Source organism: Heptranchias perlo, chromosome 15 (genome assembly GCF_035084215.1).
Source record: "Heptranchias perlo isolate sHepPer1 chromosome 15, sHepPer1.hap1, whole genome shotgun sequence".
NCBI lineage: Eukaryota > Metazoa > Chordata > Chondrichthyes > Hexanchiformes > Hexanchidae > Heptranchias > Heptranchias perlo.
This window is the reverse complement of record NC_090339.1, coordinates 66,430,040-66,445,629: the sequence shown is the minus strand read 5'-3', so window position 1 is coordinate 66,445,629 and position 15,590 is coordinate 66,430,040. Positions and strand designations below refer to the sequence as shown.

General features: G+C 48.2%; 1 protein-coding gene across 1 annotated transcript in view; it reads right to left on the bottom strand.

Moving 5' to 3' along the window:
• LOC137332828 (glypican-4-like) overlaps positions 1-4,495 on the bottom strand; it is a 209,090-nt gene extending 204,595 nt beyond the window's left edge. The window contains exon 1 of the mRNA XM_067996760.1: positions 4,129-4,495. Within this exon, the coding sequence (XP_067852861.1) occupies positions 4,129-4,495 (367 nt within the window). The remainder of the gene's footprint in view (positions 1-4,128) is intronic.
• Between the last annotated feature and the right edge of the window lie 11,095 nt (positions 4,496-15,590).

Sequence of the window (15,590 nt, the reverse complement as noted above, 5' to 3'; positions counted from 1 at the left end):
GAGATCACTTTGATAGGATTGTGCTACAGACCCCCAAATAGTCAACGGGAAATTGAGGAGCAAATATGTAAGGAGATTACAGACAGCTGCAAGAAAAATAGGGTGGTAATAGTAGGGGTCTTTAACTTTCCCAAAATTGACTGGGACAGCCATAGCATTAGGGGCTTGGATGGAGAGAAATTTGTTGAGTGTATTCAAGAGGAATTTCTCATTCAGTATGTGGATGGCCCGACTAGAGGGGGCAAAACTTGACCTCCTCTTGGGGAAATAAGGAAGGGCAGGTGACAGAAGTGTTAGTGAGGGATCACTTTGGGACCAGTGATCATAATTCCATTAGTTTTAAGATAGCTATGGAGAAGGATAGGTCTGGCCCAAAAGTTAAAATTCTAAATTGGGGAAAGGCCAATTTTGATGGTATTAGACAGGAACTTTCAGAAGTTGATTGGGAGTCTGTTGCCAGGCAAAGGGACGTCTGGTAAGTGGGAGGCTTTCAAAAGTGTGTTAACCAGGGTTCAGGGTAAGCACATTCCTTATAAAGTGAAGGGCAAGGCTGGTAGAAATGGGGAACCTTGGATGACTCGGGAGATTGAGGCCCTAGTCAAAAAGAAGAAGGAGGCATATGACATGCATAGGCAGCTGGGATCAAGTGGATCCCTTGAAGAGTATAGAGATTGCCGGAGTAGAGTTAAGAGAGAAATCAGGAGGGCAAAAAGGGGACATGAGATTGTTTTGGCAGATAAGGCAAAGGAGAATCCAAAGAACTTCTACAAGTACATAAAGGGCAAAAGAGTAACTAGGGAGAGAGTAGGGCCTCTTAAGGATCAACAAGGTCATCTATGTGCGGAACCACAAGAGATGGGTGAGATCCTGAATATTTCACATCGGTATTTACGGTTGAGAAAGGCATGGATGTTAGGGAACTTGGGGAAATAAATAGTGATGTCTTGAGGAGTGTACATATTACAGAGAGGGAGGTGCTGGAAGTCTTAACGCGGATCAAGGTAGATAAATCTCCGGGACCTGATGAAATGTATCCCAGGATGTTATGGGAGGTTAGGGAGGAAATTGCGGGTCCCCTAGCAGAGATATTTGAATCATCGACAGCTACAGGTGAGGTGCCTGAAGATTGGAGGGTAGCAAATGTTGTGCCTTTGTTTAAGAAGGGCGGCAGGGAAAAGCCTGGGAACTACAGACCGGTGAGCCTGACATCTGTAGTGGGTAAGTTGTTAGAGGGTATTCTGAGGGACAGGATCAACAGGCATTTGGAGAGGCAGGGACTGATTAGGAACAGTCAGCATGGTTTTGTGAGAGGAAAATCATGTCTCACGAATTTGATTGAGTTTTTTGAAGGGGTAACCAAGAAGATTGATGAGGGCTGTGCAGTAGACGTGGTCTACATGGACTTTAGCAAAGCCTTTGACAAGGTACCGCATGGTAGGTTGTTACATAAGGTTAAATCTCACGGGATCCAAGGTGAGGTAGCCAATTGGATACAACATTGGCTTGACGACAGAAGACAGAGGGTGGGTGTAGAGGGTTGTTTTTCAGACTGGAGGCCTGTGACCAGCGGTGTGCCTCAGGGATCGGTGCTGGGTCCGCTGTTATTTGTTATTTATATTAATGATTTGGATGAGAATTTAGGAGGAATGGTTAGTAAGTTTGCAGATGACACCAAGATTGGTGGCATTGTGGACAGTGAAGAAGGTTATCTAGGATTGCAACGGGATCTTGATAAATTGGGCCAGTGGGCCGATGAAGTTTAATTTAGATAAATGTGAGGTGATGCATTTTGGTAGATCGAATCGGACCAGGACCTACTCTGTTAATGGTAGGGCGTTGGGGAGAGTTATAGAACAAAGAGATCTAGGAGTACAGGTTCATAGCTCCTTGAAAGTGGAGTCACAGGTTGATAGGGTGGTGAAGAAGGCATTCAGCATGCTTGGTTTCATTGGTTAGAACATTGAATACAGGAGTTGGGAAGTCTTGTTGAAGTTGTACAAGACATTAGTAAGGCCACACTTGGAATACTGTGTACAGTTCTGGTCACCCTGTTATAGAAAGGATATTATTAAACTAGAAAGAGTGCAGAAAAGATTTACTAGGATGCTACCGGGACTTGATGGTTTGACTTATAGGGAGAGGTTAGATCGACTGGGACTTTTTTCCCTGGAGAGTAGGAGGTTAAGGGGTGATCTTATAGAAGTCTATAAAATAATGAGGGGCATAGATAAGGTAGATAGTCAAAATCTTTTCCCAAAGTTAGGGGAGTCTATAATGAGGGGACATAGATTTAAGGTGAGAGGGGAGAGATACAAAAGGGTCCAGAGGGGCAATTCTTTCACTCAAAGGGTGGTGAGTGTCTGGAACGAGCTGCCAGAGGCAGTAGTAGAGGCGGGTACAATTTTGTCTTTTAAAAAGCATTTGGACAGTTACATGGGTAAGATGGGTATAGAGGGATATGGACCAAGTGGAGGCAATTGGGACTAGCTTAGTGGTATAAACTGGGCGACATGGACATGTTGGGCCGAAGGGCATGTTTCCATGTTGTAAACTTCTATGATTCAATGATTCTATAAAGGAAGATGGTTGTTGTTGTTGGAGACCAATTATCTCAGACCCAGGACATCACTGCAGGAGTTCCTCAGGAAACTGTCTTCAGGCCAACTATCTTCAGCTGCTTCATCAATGGCCTTCCTTCTATCAAAAGGCCAGGAACGTTCAGGAGTGTTCAACAGTGTTCAGCCCCATTCACAACTCTTTTGATAATAAACTATCACATGTCAGCCTACAGCAGGGCCTGGACGACTTCTGGGCTGAAAAATAGCAGGTAACAATTGCACCACATAAGTGTCAGGTAATGACCATCTTGAAGAAACAGAAAGTGCAGCCACCTCCCGCAATCTTCAATGGCATCATCATCACCGAATCCCCCACCATCAGGATCTGGGGAGGTCACTATTGACCAGAAGCTGAACTGGACCAGCCACATCGACACTGTGGCTACAAGATTAGTGCAAAGGCTGGGTATTCTGCAATGTGTAATTCACCTTCTTACCCTTCAAAGCCTCTTCACCATCCAAAGTAAAGCTGCAAAATGGATGACTAGCTCAGTAACATTAGGTGATTAGCTCTGTAACAAGGTGTGGTGAATTCTGTAACATGGTGAGACACTGTCCAATAATGATACAATGGGGGCTAAATTGGGCCACATAGCGCCCGTTTTGTAGGCGCAACGCGGACACCTAAGCCCGAAAATGACATTCGAGATGCGCACACACTCTTCCGCACTGACATGCGCAGGACGCCATATTGGTAAAGGTGGTCGCCTAACGAATGCTGGAAGCAACGTCGAGTAGGGAGATTATGACGTGAATCAGTGTGCAATGCTGATTTGAAGCAGCCGGCGACATTTTCGAACTCCCCACTCCAGTCAACACACTGTCCTAACCTCGCACAGCTGAACAGGAGTTAAAGGGCATGAAGGACCCCCTACCAGTGTTATTTAAAGGGATTACGCAGGAGTTACAGGTTAGTTGCTCGATTCGTTATTCTGGCTGCTGGTACAATTGTGGGTGTTTGTGGAAGTTTCCTGTACTTGGAGAAAGTTGCAATATTCTATAGAGAGTGGTCTGGCTGGTTGTGTAGTACTGTTAGTGGCATTTAAAATAGTGCGCTCAATAAGGTTGCTTCTAGACTTGAATGGCCTGCTAGTGCTTCCTCTGGGAATTGAATGTGACAGGAGCATTCAGAGAGGTCACACAGAGCAGGACAAGCTGCTAGAAGAGGGAGGAGGAGGGCACTCAGCAGGAGGCCATATCCGCGATGGGTCTTCAGGGACCAATTCTCTTACCTCAACTTTAGTAGAGACCAGTGCATCAGACGTCTGCTGTTCACTAAAGAGGTCGTGACTGAGATTTATTAACTGTTGCAGCCACAACTGCAGCCTCAGGGCAGGGCAAGGGCAGCATTGCCTGTGGCTGTCAAGGTAACTGTGGTGCTTAATTTTTATGGCTCTGGATCCTTTCAGACTGCTGCTGGAGATATAAGCAACATCTGACAGTTTGCAGTGCACTGCTGTATAAGGGAGGTCACTCAGGCTCTGTATGCACTGAGAAACAGATTCATTACGTTCCCTCTTGACAGAGACGAGCAGCAGGAGCGAGCACGAGCGTTTGCTCACGGTGCAGGATTCCCCCTGGTGCAGGGTGCCGTTGATCGCACGCATATTGCCCTGTGTGCTCCACATCTCAACTCGGTCATATCCATGAACAGAATGGGATTCCACTTCCTCAATGTGCAGCTGGTGTGCGACCACACGCAGTGCATTGTGCAGGTGAATGCCCGCTATCCTGGCAGCAGTCACGACTCCTTCATTCTGCGGCAGTCCAACGTGCCACCTATATTTCAACCAGCACGGCAAAGCCTGGCTACTGGATGACATAGAATCATAGAAGTTTACAACATGGAAACAGGCCCTTCGGCCCAACATGTCCATGTCGCCCAGTTTATACCACTAAGCTAGTCCCAATTGCCTGCACTTGGCCCATATCCCTCTATACCCATCTTACCCATGTAACTGTCCAAATGCTTTTTAAAAGACAAAATTGTACCCGCCTCTACTACTGCCTCTGGCAGCTCGTTCCAGACACTCACCACCCTTTGAGTGAAATAATTGCCCCTCTGGACCCTTTTGTATCTCTCCCCTCTCACCTTAAATCTATGTCCCCTCGTTATAGACTCCCCTACCTTTGGGAAAAGATTTTGACTATCTACCTTATCTATGCCCCTCATTATTTTATAGACTTCTATAAGATCACCCCTCAACCTCCTACTCTCCAGGGAAAAAAGTCCCAGTCGATCTAACCTCTCCCTATAAGTCAAACCATCAAGTCCCGCTAGCATCCTAGTAAATCTTTTCTGCACTCTTTCTAGTTTAATAATATCCTTTCTATAATAGGGTGACCAGAACTGTACACAGTATTCCAAGTGTGGCCTTACTAATGTCTTGTACAACTTCAACAAGACATCCCAACTCCTGTATTCAATGTTCTGACCAATGAAACCAAGCAAGCTGAATGCCTTCTTCACCACCCTATCCACCTGTGACTCCACTTTCAAGGAACTATGAACCTGTACTCCTAGATCTCTTTGTTCTATAACTCTCCCCAACGCCCTACCATTAACGGAGTAGGTCCTGGCCCGATTTGATCTCCCAAAATGCATCACCTCACATTTATCTAAATTAAACTCCATCTGCCATTCATCGGCCCACTGGCCCAATTTATCAAGATCCCGTTGCAATCCTAGATAACCTTCTTCACTGTCCACAATGCCACCAATCTTGGTGTCATCTGCAAACTTACTAACCATGCCTCCTAAATTCTCATCCAAATCATTAATATAAATAACAAATAACAGCGGACACAGCACCGATCCCTGAGGCACACCGCTGGTCACAGGCCTCCAATTTGAAAAACAACCCTCTACAACCACCCTCTGTCTTCTGTCGTCAAGCCAATGTTGTATCCAATTGGCTACCTCACCTTGGATCCCGTGAGATTTAACCTTATGTAACAACCTACCATGCGGTACCTTGTCAAAGGCTTTGCTAAAGTCCATGTAGACCACGTCTACTGCACAGCCCTCATCTATCTTCTTGGTTACCCCTTCAAAAAACTCAATCAAATTCGTGAGACATGATTTTCCTCTCACAAAACCATGCTGACTGTTCCTAATCAGTCCCTGCCTCTCCAAATGCCCGTAGATCCTGTCCCTCAGAATACCCTCTAACAACTTACCCACTACAGATGTCAGGCTCACCGGTCTGTAGTTCCCAGGCTTTTCCCTGCCGCCCTTCTTAAACAAAGGCACAACATTTGCTACCCTCCAATCTTCAGGCACCTCACCTGTAGCTGTCGATGATTCAAATATCTCTGCTAGGGGACCCGCAATTTCCTCCCTAACCTCCCATAACATCCTGGGATACATTTCATCAGGTCCCGGAGATTTATCTACCTTGATGCGCGTTAAGACTTCCAGCACCTCCCTCTCTGTAATATGTACACTCCTCAAGACATCACTATTTATTTCCCCAAGTTCCCTAACATCCATGCCTTTCTCAACCGTAAATACCGATGTGAAATATTCATTCAGGATCTCACCCATCTCTTGTGGTTCCGCACATAGATGACCTTGTTGATCCTTCAGAGGCCCTACTTTCTCCCTAGTTACTCTTTTGCCCTTTATGTATTTGTAGAAGCTCTTTGGATTCACCTTTGCCTTATCTGCCAAAGCAATCTCATGTCCCCTTTTTGCCCTCCTGATTTCTCTCTTAACTCTACTCCGGCAATCTCTATACTCTTCAAGGGATCCACTTGATCCCAGCTGCCTATGCATGTCATATGCCTCCTTCTTCTTTCTGACTAGGGCCTCAATCTCCCGAGTCATCCAAGGTTCCCTACTTCTACCAGCCTTGCCCTTTACTTTATAAGGAATGTGCTTACCCTGAACCCTGGTTAACACATTTTTGAAGGACTCCCACTTAACAGACGTCCCTTTGCCTGCCAACAGACTCTCCCAATCAACTTCTGAAAGTTCCTGAATAATACCATCAAAATTGGCCTTTCCCCAATTTAGAATTTTAACTTTTGGGCCAGACCTATCCTTCTCCATAGCTATCTTAAAACTGATGGAATTATGATCACTGGTCCCAAAGTGATCCCTCACTAACACTTCTGTCACCTGCCCTTCCTTATTTCCCAAGAGGAGGTCAAGTTTTGCCTCCTCTCTAGTCGGGCCATCCACATACTGAATGAGAAATTCCTCCTGAATACACTGAACAAATTTCTCTCCATCCAAGCCCCTAATGCTATGGCTGTCCCAGTCAATGTTGGGAAAGTTAAAGTCCCCTACTATTACCACCCTATTTTTCTTGCAGCTGTCTGTAATCTCCTTACATATTTGCTCCTCAATTTCCCGTTGACTATTTGGGGGTCTGTCGTACAATCCTATCAACGTGATCTCTCCCTTCTTATTTTTCAGTTCTACCCATATTGACTCCGTGGGCGAACCCTCGGATATATCCCCTCTCACTACTGCTGTGATGTTCTCCCTAATCAAGAACGCAACTCCCCCTCCTCTCTTACCTCCTGCTCTATCTTTCCTATAGCATCTGTACCCTGGAATATTTGGCTGCCAGTCCTGCCCCTCCTTTAGCCATGTTTCAGTAATAGCTATAACATCCCAGTCCCATGTACCCATCCATGCCCTGAGTTCATCTGCCTTGCCCATCAGACTTCTTGCATTGAAATAAATGCAGTTTAATCTAGACTTCCCTTGGTCTTTGCCCTGCTTTCTCAGACCATTTGTCCGGTCATGTTTTGTACACTCTCCCTTACTGCCTTTTGTTTCTGTCACCACTTTACTTCCCACTGACTTCCTGCATCGATTCCCATCCCCCTGCCACATTAGTTTAAACCCTCCCCAACAGCACTAGCAAACACTCCCCCTAGGACATTGGTTCCCGTCCTGCCCAGATGCAGACCGTCCAATTTGTACTGGTCCCACCTCCCCCAGAACCGGTTCCAATGGCCCAGGAATTTGAATCCCTCCCTCTTGCACCATCTCTCAAGCCACGTATTCATCCTAGCTATCCTGTCATTCCTACTCTGACTAGCCTGTGGCACTGGTAGCAATCCTGAGATTACTACCTTTGAGGTCCTACTTTTTAGTTTAACTCCTAACTCCCTAAATTCAGCTTGTAGGACCTCATCCCGTTTTTTACCTATATCGTTGGTACCTATATGCACCACGACAACTGGCTGTTCACCCTCCCCCTCCAGAATGTTCTGCAGCCGCTCCGAGACATCCCTGACCCTTGCACCAGGGAGGCAACATACCATCCTGGAGTCTCGGTTGCGTCCGCAGAAACGCCTGTCTATTCCCCTTACAATCGAGTCCCCTATCACTATAGCTCTGCCACTCTTTTTCCTGCCCTCCTGTGCAGCAGAGCCAGCCACGGTGCCATGAACCTGGCCGCTGCCACCTTCCCCTGGTGAGCCATCACCCCCAACAGTATCCAAAACGGTATACCTGTTTGAGAGGGGGATGGCCACAGGGGACCCCTGCACTACCTGCCTGCACCTCTTACTTTGCCTGGTGGTCACCCATTCACTTCCTGCCTGTACTCCCTTTACCTGCGGTGTGACCAACTCGCTAAACGTGCTATCCACGAGTTTCTCTGCATTGCGGATGCTCCACAGTGAGTCCACCCGCAGCTCCAGCTCCGAGATACGATCGGTCAGTAGCTGCAGGTGGACACACTTCCTGCACACATGGTCGGCAGGGACACTGGTAGTGTCCATGACTTCCCACATCTTGCAGGAGGGGCATATCACGGGTGCGAGGTCTGCTGCCATGACTTGCCTTAGCTTAGTTACCCCTTTTAAATTACGTTGAAATTTGAAAATGTTAACTATACCAGGGACCTAGGTTCACTAAAAAAAAAACTACCTGCTATAAAAGCTGCTCAGTTTCCCAGCTCTTAGTTTAAACCAATGCCCTAATTTAGAGAAGAAAAAAAAAACAGTAATTCTCTCCAACCAATCACTTACCTGCTGTCCTGTGACATCACTCCTTGGTTTTCTGTTGTTGTTTTTGATCCGATCAGGTCCCCCACCGCTCTGGTCTCGGGCCTCGGGCCGCCGCTCTTTATATCCCCGCTCTCGGTCTCTCTCCTCTGCTCCCGATCAGGTCCCCCACCGCTCTGGTCTCGGGCCTCGGGCCGCCGCTCTTTATATCCCCGCTCTCGGTCTCTCTCCTCTGCTCCCGATCAGGTCCGCCGCCGCTCTGGTCTCGGGCCTCGGGCCGCCGCTCTTTATATCCCCGCTCTCGGTCTCTCTCCTCTGCTCCCGATCAGGTCCGCCGCCGCTCTGGTCTCGGGCCTCGGGCCGTCGCTCTTTATATCCCCGCTCTCGGTCTCTCTCCTCTGCTCCCGATCAGGTCCCCCGCCGCTCTGGTCTCGGGCCTCGGGCCGCCGCTCTTTTATCCCCGCTCTCGGTCTCTCTCCTCTGCTCCCGATCAGGTCCCCCGCCGCTCTGGTCTCGGGCCTCGGGCCGCCGCTCTTTATATCCCCGCTCTCGGTCTCTCTCCTCTGCTCCCGATCAGGTCCCCCACCGCTCTGGTCTCGGGCCTCGGTCCGCCGCTCTTTTATCCCCGCTCTCGGTCTCTCTCTCCTCTGCTCCCGATCAGGTCCGCCATCATGAAATGGCTCATGACTCCGGTCCAATGACACCATAGGTGTCCTCAAGCAATGCTTCCGCTGCCTGGCCCACTCTGGAGGAGCCCTGCAATACTCAGCCGAGTGGGTATCAAGATTTATCATTTTATGCTGTGTGTTGCACAACCTCGCCATTATGAGGGGACAGCCGTTGCCACCGCCTATCCGGTGAGACCCTGAGCCAGAGGAAGTGGAGGAGGAGACGGAGGAGGAGGAGGAAGGGGAGGAAGAGATGGAGGAGGAGGAAGTGGAGAAAGAGGCAGGGAGGCAACAAGATAGACAGGCCCTGTCTGCCAGGGCTCTGCATGATCAGATGATTAATGAGCAATACCAGTAATCTCAACGACACCTCTCCATTCACCAACAGTCCCACACTCCTTACCTTTCCTCTCTCACATGACCATCAAATCGTCCTCCTTATAATTACACATTGCTACCCCCTCAGCTCATCACAGAAATGAAAACCACCACCAAATGCAAATTCATAACCCTGTGCCAAGTTGGAGCTGGACTCCTCCATGCTCCTTCACATTGTGTGCAGGCTATTTGTTAGGCTTTCCGGTGCCCCAAGCATTTGGCTGTGTCCATCTATCAGCCTTCTTCAGCCTGGCCCATCAAAGTCATCATCTGACTCCTCGGCAGCAGAACTAGTGACCGACCTCACCCTCCGACAAGCTGGCAGCTGCAGTATCCAATCCCCCCGCCCCGGCTCCTGCGCACTTGTGCCCAGCGTCTCACCACATACAGATCCCTCCTCTAACTTAGCCTCTAAACTATGTGCAGCATCAGTCTCTGAGCTGGTGGCTGTGAACGTGAGATTGAGTGATGGTGTGTCTGCATCATCACTGTCATCTTCCTCTGCCTCCTGGCTGTATGTTAAAAGAAACATAGAAAATAGGAGCAAGAGTAGGCCATTCGGCCCTTCGGGCCTGCTCCGCCATTCAAAATGATCATGGCTGATCGTCTAACTCAATTCCCTGTTCCCGCTTTTTCCCCATATCGCTTGATCCCTTTAGCATTAAGAAATATATCTATCTCCTTCTTGAACACATCTAATGACTTGGCCTCCACTGCCTTCTGTGGTAGAGAATTCCACAGGTTCATCACCCTCTGAGTGAAGAAAAGAAGCAAGGGAGGAAATAACAGAGGCTCTGACCATCATTTTCCAATCCTCACTGGATACAGGCGTGGTGCCGGAGGATTGGAGGACTGCTAACATTGTACCGTTGTTTAAAAAGGGAGCGAGGGATAGACCGAGTAATTACAGGCCAGTCAGTCTAACCTCAGTGGTGGGCAAATTATTGGAATCAATTCTGAGGGACAGGATAAACCATCACTTAGAAAGACATGGAGTAATCAAGGACAGTCAGCACGGATTTGTTAAGGGAAGGTCGTGTCTGACTAACTTGATTGAATTTTTAGAGGCGGTAACAAGGAGAGTTGATGAGGGTAATGCGTTTGATGTAGTCTACGTGGATTTTAGTAAGGCTTTTGACAAGGTCCCACGTGGCAGACTGGTCAAAAAAGTACAAGCCCATGGGATCCAAAGGAGAGTGGTAAGTTGGATCCAAAATTGGCTCAGTGGCAGGAAGCAAAGGGTGATGGTCGATGGGTGCTTTTGTGACTGAAAGGCTGTTTCCAGTGGGGTTCCGCAGGGCTCAGTACTGGGTCCCTTGCTTTTTGTGATATATATTAATGATTTGGACTTAAATGTAGGGGGCATGATTAAGAAGTTTGCAGATGTTACAAAAATTGGCCGTGTGGTTGATAGTGAGGAGGAAAGCTGTAGACTGCAGGAAGATATCAATGGACTGGTCAGGTGGGCAGAAAAGTGGCAAATGGAATTCAATCTGGAGAAGTGTGAGGTAATGCATTTGGGGAGGGCAAACAAGGCAAAGGAATACACAATAAATGGGAGGATACTGAGAGGTGTAGAGGAAGTGAGGGACCTTGGAGTGCATGTCCACAGATCCCTGAAGGCAGCTGGACAGGTAGATAAGGTGGTTAAGAAGGCATATGAAATACTTTCCTTTATTAGCCGAGGCACAGAATATAAGAGCAGGGAGGTTATGCTGGAACTGTATAAAACACTGGTTCGGCCACAGCTTGAGTACTGCGTACAGTTCTGGTCACCACATTACAGGAAGGATGTGATTGCACTAGAGAGGGTACAGAGGAGATTTACGAGGATGTTGCCAGGACTGGAGAATTTTAGCTATGAGGAAAGATTGGATAGGCTGGGGTTATTCTCTTTGGAACAGAGGAGGCTGAGGGGTGATTTAATTGAGGTGTATAAAATTATGAGGGGCCTAAATAGAGAGATTAGGAAGGAGCTATTTCCCTTAGCAGAGAGGTCAATAACCAGGTGGCATAGATTTAAAGTAATTGGTAGAAGGATTGGAGGGGAGCTGAGGAGAAATGTTTTCACCCAGAGGGTGGTGGGGGTCTGGAACTCACTGCCTGAGAGGGTGGGAGAGGCAGAAACCCTCAACTCATTTAAAAAGTACCTGGATGTGCACCTGAAGTGCCGAAACCCACAGGGCTACGGACCAAGAGCTGGAAAGTGGGATTAGGCTGGGTGGCTCATTTCCGGCCGGCGCGGATATGATGGGCCGAATGGCCTCCTTCTGTGCCGTAAATTTTCTATGATTCCTCTGACTGTGCCGGTTGGGTATATGAAATGACAAAGGGACACGGGTTGAGTTTTGGTGCGGGGAGAGGAGAAAGTAAGACGTACATGCTCAGTATCTGCAGTACGTGAGTCAACAAACAACAATAACTTCCATTTACACTGCATCTTTAATGTAGTAAAATATTCCAAGGCATTTCACAGAAGCAATTTTCAAACAAAATTTGACACCGAGCCACATAAGGAGATATTAGGACAGGTGACCAAAAGCTTGGTCAAAGTGGTAGGTTTTAAGGAGGGTCTTAAAGGAGGAGAGAGAGGCAGAGAGGTTTAGGGAGGGAACTCCAGAGCTTAGGGCCTAGGCAGCTGAAGGCACGGCCGCCAACGGTGGAGCGATTAAAAATCGGGGATGTGCAAGAGGCCAGAATTGGAGGAGCGCAGAGATCTCAGAGGGTTGAGGGCTGGAGGAGGTTACAGAGATAGGGAGGAGTGAGGCCATGGAGAGATTTGAAAACAAGGATGAGAATTTTAAAACCAAGGCATTCCCTGACCGGGAGCCAATGTAGGTCAGCGAGCACAGGGGGTGATGGGAGAATGGGACTTGCTGCGAGTTAGGATATGGGCACCAGAGCTTTGGATACACTCAACTATACGGAGAGTGCAAGATGGGAGGCTGGCCAGGAAAGCATTGGAATAGTCTAGGCTAGAGGTAACAAAGGCATGGATGAGGTTTTCAGCAGCAGATGAGCTGAGGCAGGGGCGGAGACGGGCGATGTTACGGAGGTGGAAGTAGGCGGTCTTGGTGATGGAGCGGATATGGGGTCGGAAGCTCATCTCAGGGTCCAGTAGGACGCCAAGGTTGTGAACGGTCTGGTTCAGCCTCAGACAGTGGCCAGGGAGAGGGATGGAGTCGGTGGCCAGGGAATGGAGTTTGCAGCAGGGACCAAAGACAATGGCTTCAGTCTTCCCAACATTTAGTTGGGAGGAAATTTTTGCTCATCTAGTACTGGATGTTGGACAAGCAGTGTGACAAATGAGAGACACTGGAGGGGTTGAGAGAGGTGGTGAGGTAGAGCTGGGTGCAGTGCATGGAGCCACGCATGAGGCAGTGGTGCAGTTGGTAGAATATACCACTTGACAGTTGAACTCACTCACCTTGACCATTCATGTCACATCATTGAACTTCTTCCTATACTGCATCCATGTGTGGTGCGATGCTCCTGGCGTTGACCTCGTGAGCGACTTCCTCCTACTGCCTCTTCAGAAAATGTCTGGAGGGCCTCCTGCCCCCCTCTGAGCCTCCGCCTCTTCCACCAAGGCTTCTAGTGCACTGTCTGAGAACCTTGGTGCCACTCTCTCGCAGGCACAGCCATTCCTCACTACCCTGTTGCACAGTTAGTTGCCAAACAAATTCCAACTCTCCTTGCAGCCACCGTGCACCTCCCCTTTAAGAGTGCGAGCCACTCCTGATATCAGGGCCCCCTGCTGGTGCGAGCAGCCAATCAACAGCTCAGGTAGCACTGGCTGCACGCAGCAATCATTTAAATGATCAGGCAGCACGAATTTTATGCATCGCAGCCAACAGGCACAGGTTAATCGCGCACCATGATTCCAGCTCTCGTTTTCAGGGGTTAACCAATTTAGAGGCAGAGGGGTATGGTAGCATAGTGGTTATGTTACTGGACAGGCCTGGACTAATAATCCAGAGTCATGAGTTCAAATCCCACCACAGGGAATTTAAATTCAATTAATTAAATAAAATCTGGAATTAAAATACTAGTATCAGTAATGGTGGCCATGAAACTACTGGATTGTCATAAAAACCCATCTGGTTCACTAATGCCTTTAGGGAAGGAAACCTGCCGTCCTCACCCAGTTTGGCCTATATGTGACTCAAGACCCACATCAATGTGGTTGATTCTTAATTGCCCTCTGAAATGGCCCAGCAAGCCACTCAGTTGTAAAATCTCGCTTAAAAAAAGTCAGTGTGGGAGAACCTTCACCACACGGACTGCAGCGGTTCAAGAAGGCGGCTCACCACCACCTTCTCAAGGGCAATTAGGGATGGGCAATAAATGTTGGCCTCGCCAGCAATGCCCACATCCTATGAACGAATACAAAAAAATTTAACCCACCATGACTCTTCTGTTTTGTACTTGCAGTGAGATGTGTTGTGTGATATTCTCTGGTTTTCCCTGTTATGCATTAACAGAGGTTTGACTTTCAGGGAATGATAATCTTTTGTTGGTAATTTTACTGCCTCATCAATGACATGTGGTTAATGCCTGTCAGGGTGTGGAAAGGGCAAACAGGGGGCAGATGCAATTTAATATGGAGAAGTGTGAGGTAATACATTTTGGGAGGAAAAACAATAAATGGGAGTTAACCCTGACTGGGAAGACACTGAAGTGTGTGGATGAACAGAAAGACCCAGATCATCAAATACATTATTCCCTGAAAGTGTCAGTGTGGGCATGGGTAGATAAAGCCATAAAAAGGCCAATAGGTTTTATAAATTGGGGCATGGAGTACAAGAGCAAAGAAGTAATGATTAATTTGTACAAAATACTGGTTCAGCCACAGGTAAGGACAGGGAGCACAGATCCACCAAGATGATGCAAAAGATGAGAAACTATAGTAATGAGGGGAGACTTGAGATATTGACATAGATAGACTTTTTTTTATTCGTCCATAGGATGTGGGCGTCGCTGGCGAGGCCAGCATTTATTGCCCATCCCTAATTGCCCTTGAGAAGGTGGTGGTGAGCCGCCGCCTTGAACTGCTGCAGTCCGTGTGGTGAAGGTTCTCCCACAGTGCTGTTAGGAAGGGAGTTCCAGGATTTTGACCCAGCGATGAAGGAACGGCGATATATTTCCAAGTCGGGATGGTGTGTGACTTGGAGGGGAACGTGCAGGTGGTGTTGTTCCCATGTGCCTGCTGCTCTTGTCCTTCTAGGTGGTAGAGGACGCGGGTTTGGGAGGTGCTGCCGAAGAAGCCTTGGCGAGTTGCTGCAGTGCATCCTGTGGATGGTACACACTGCAGCCACTGTGCGCCGGTGGTGAAGGGAGTGAATGTTTAGGGTGGTGGATGGGGTGCCAATCAAGCGGGCTGCTTTGTCCTGGATGGTGTCGAGCTTCTTGAGTGTTGTTGGAGCTGCACTCATCCAGGCAAGTGGAGAGTATTCCATCACACTCCTGACTTGTGCCTTGTAGATGGTGGAAAGGCTCTGGGGAGTCAGGAGGTGAGTCACTCGCTGCAGAATACCCAGCCTCTGACCTGCTCTTGTAGCCACAGTATTTATATGGCTGGTCCAGTTAAGTTTCTGGTCAATGGTGACCCCCAGGATGTTGATGGTGGGGGATTCGGCGATGGTAATGCCGTTGAATGTCAAGGGGAGGTGGTTAGACTCTCTCTTGTTGGAGATGGTCATTGCCTGACACTTGTCTGGCACAAATGTTACTTGCCACTTATCAGCCCAAGCCTGGATGTTGTCCAGGTCTTGCTGCATGCGGGCTTGGACTGCTTCATTATTTGAGGAGTTGCGAATGGAACTGAACACTGTGCAATCATCAGTGAACATCCCCATTTCTGACCTTATGATGGAGGGAAGGTCATTGATGAAGCAGCTGAAGATGGTTGGGCCTAGGACACTGCCCTGAGGAACTCCTGCAGCAATGTCCTGGG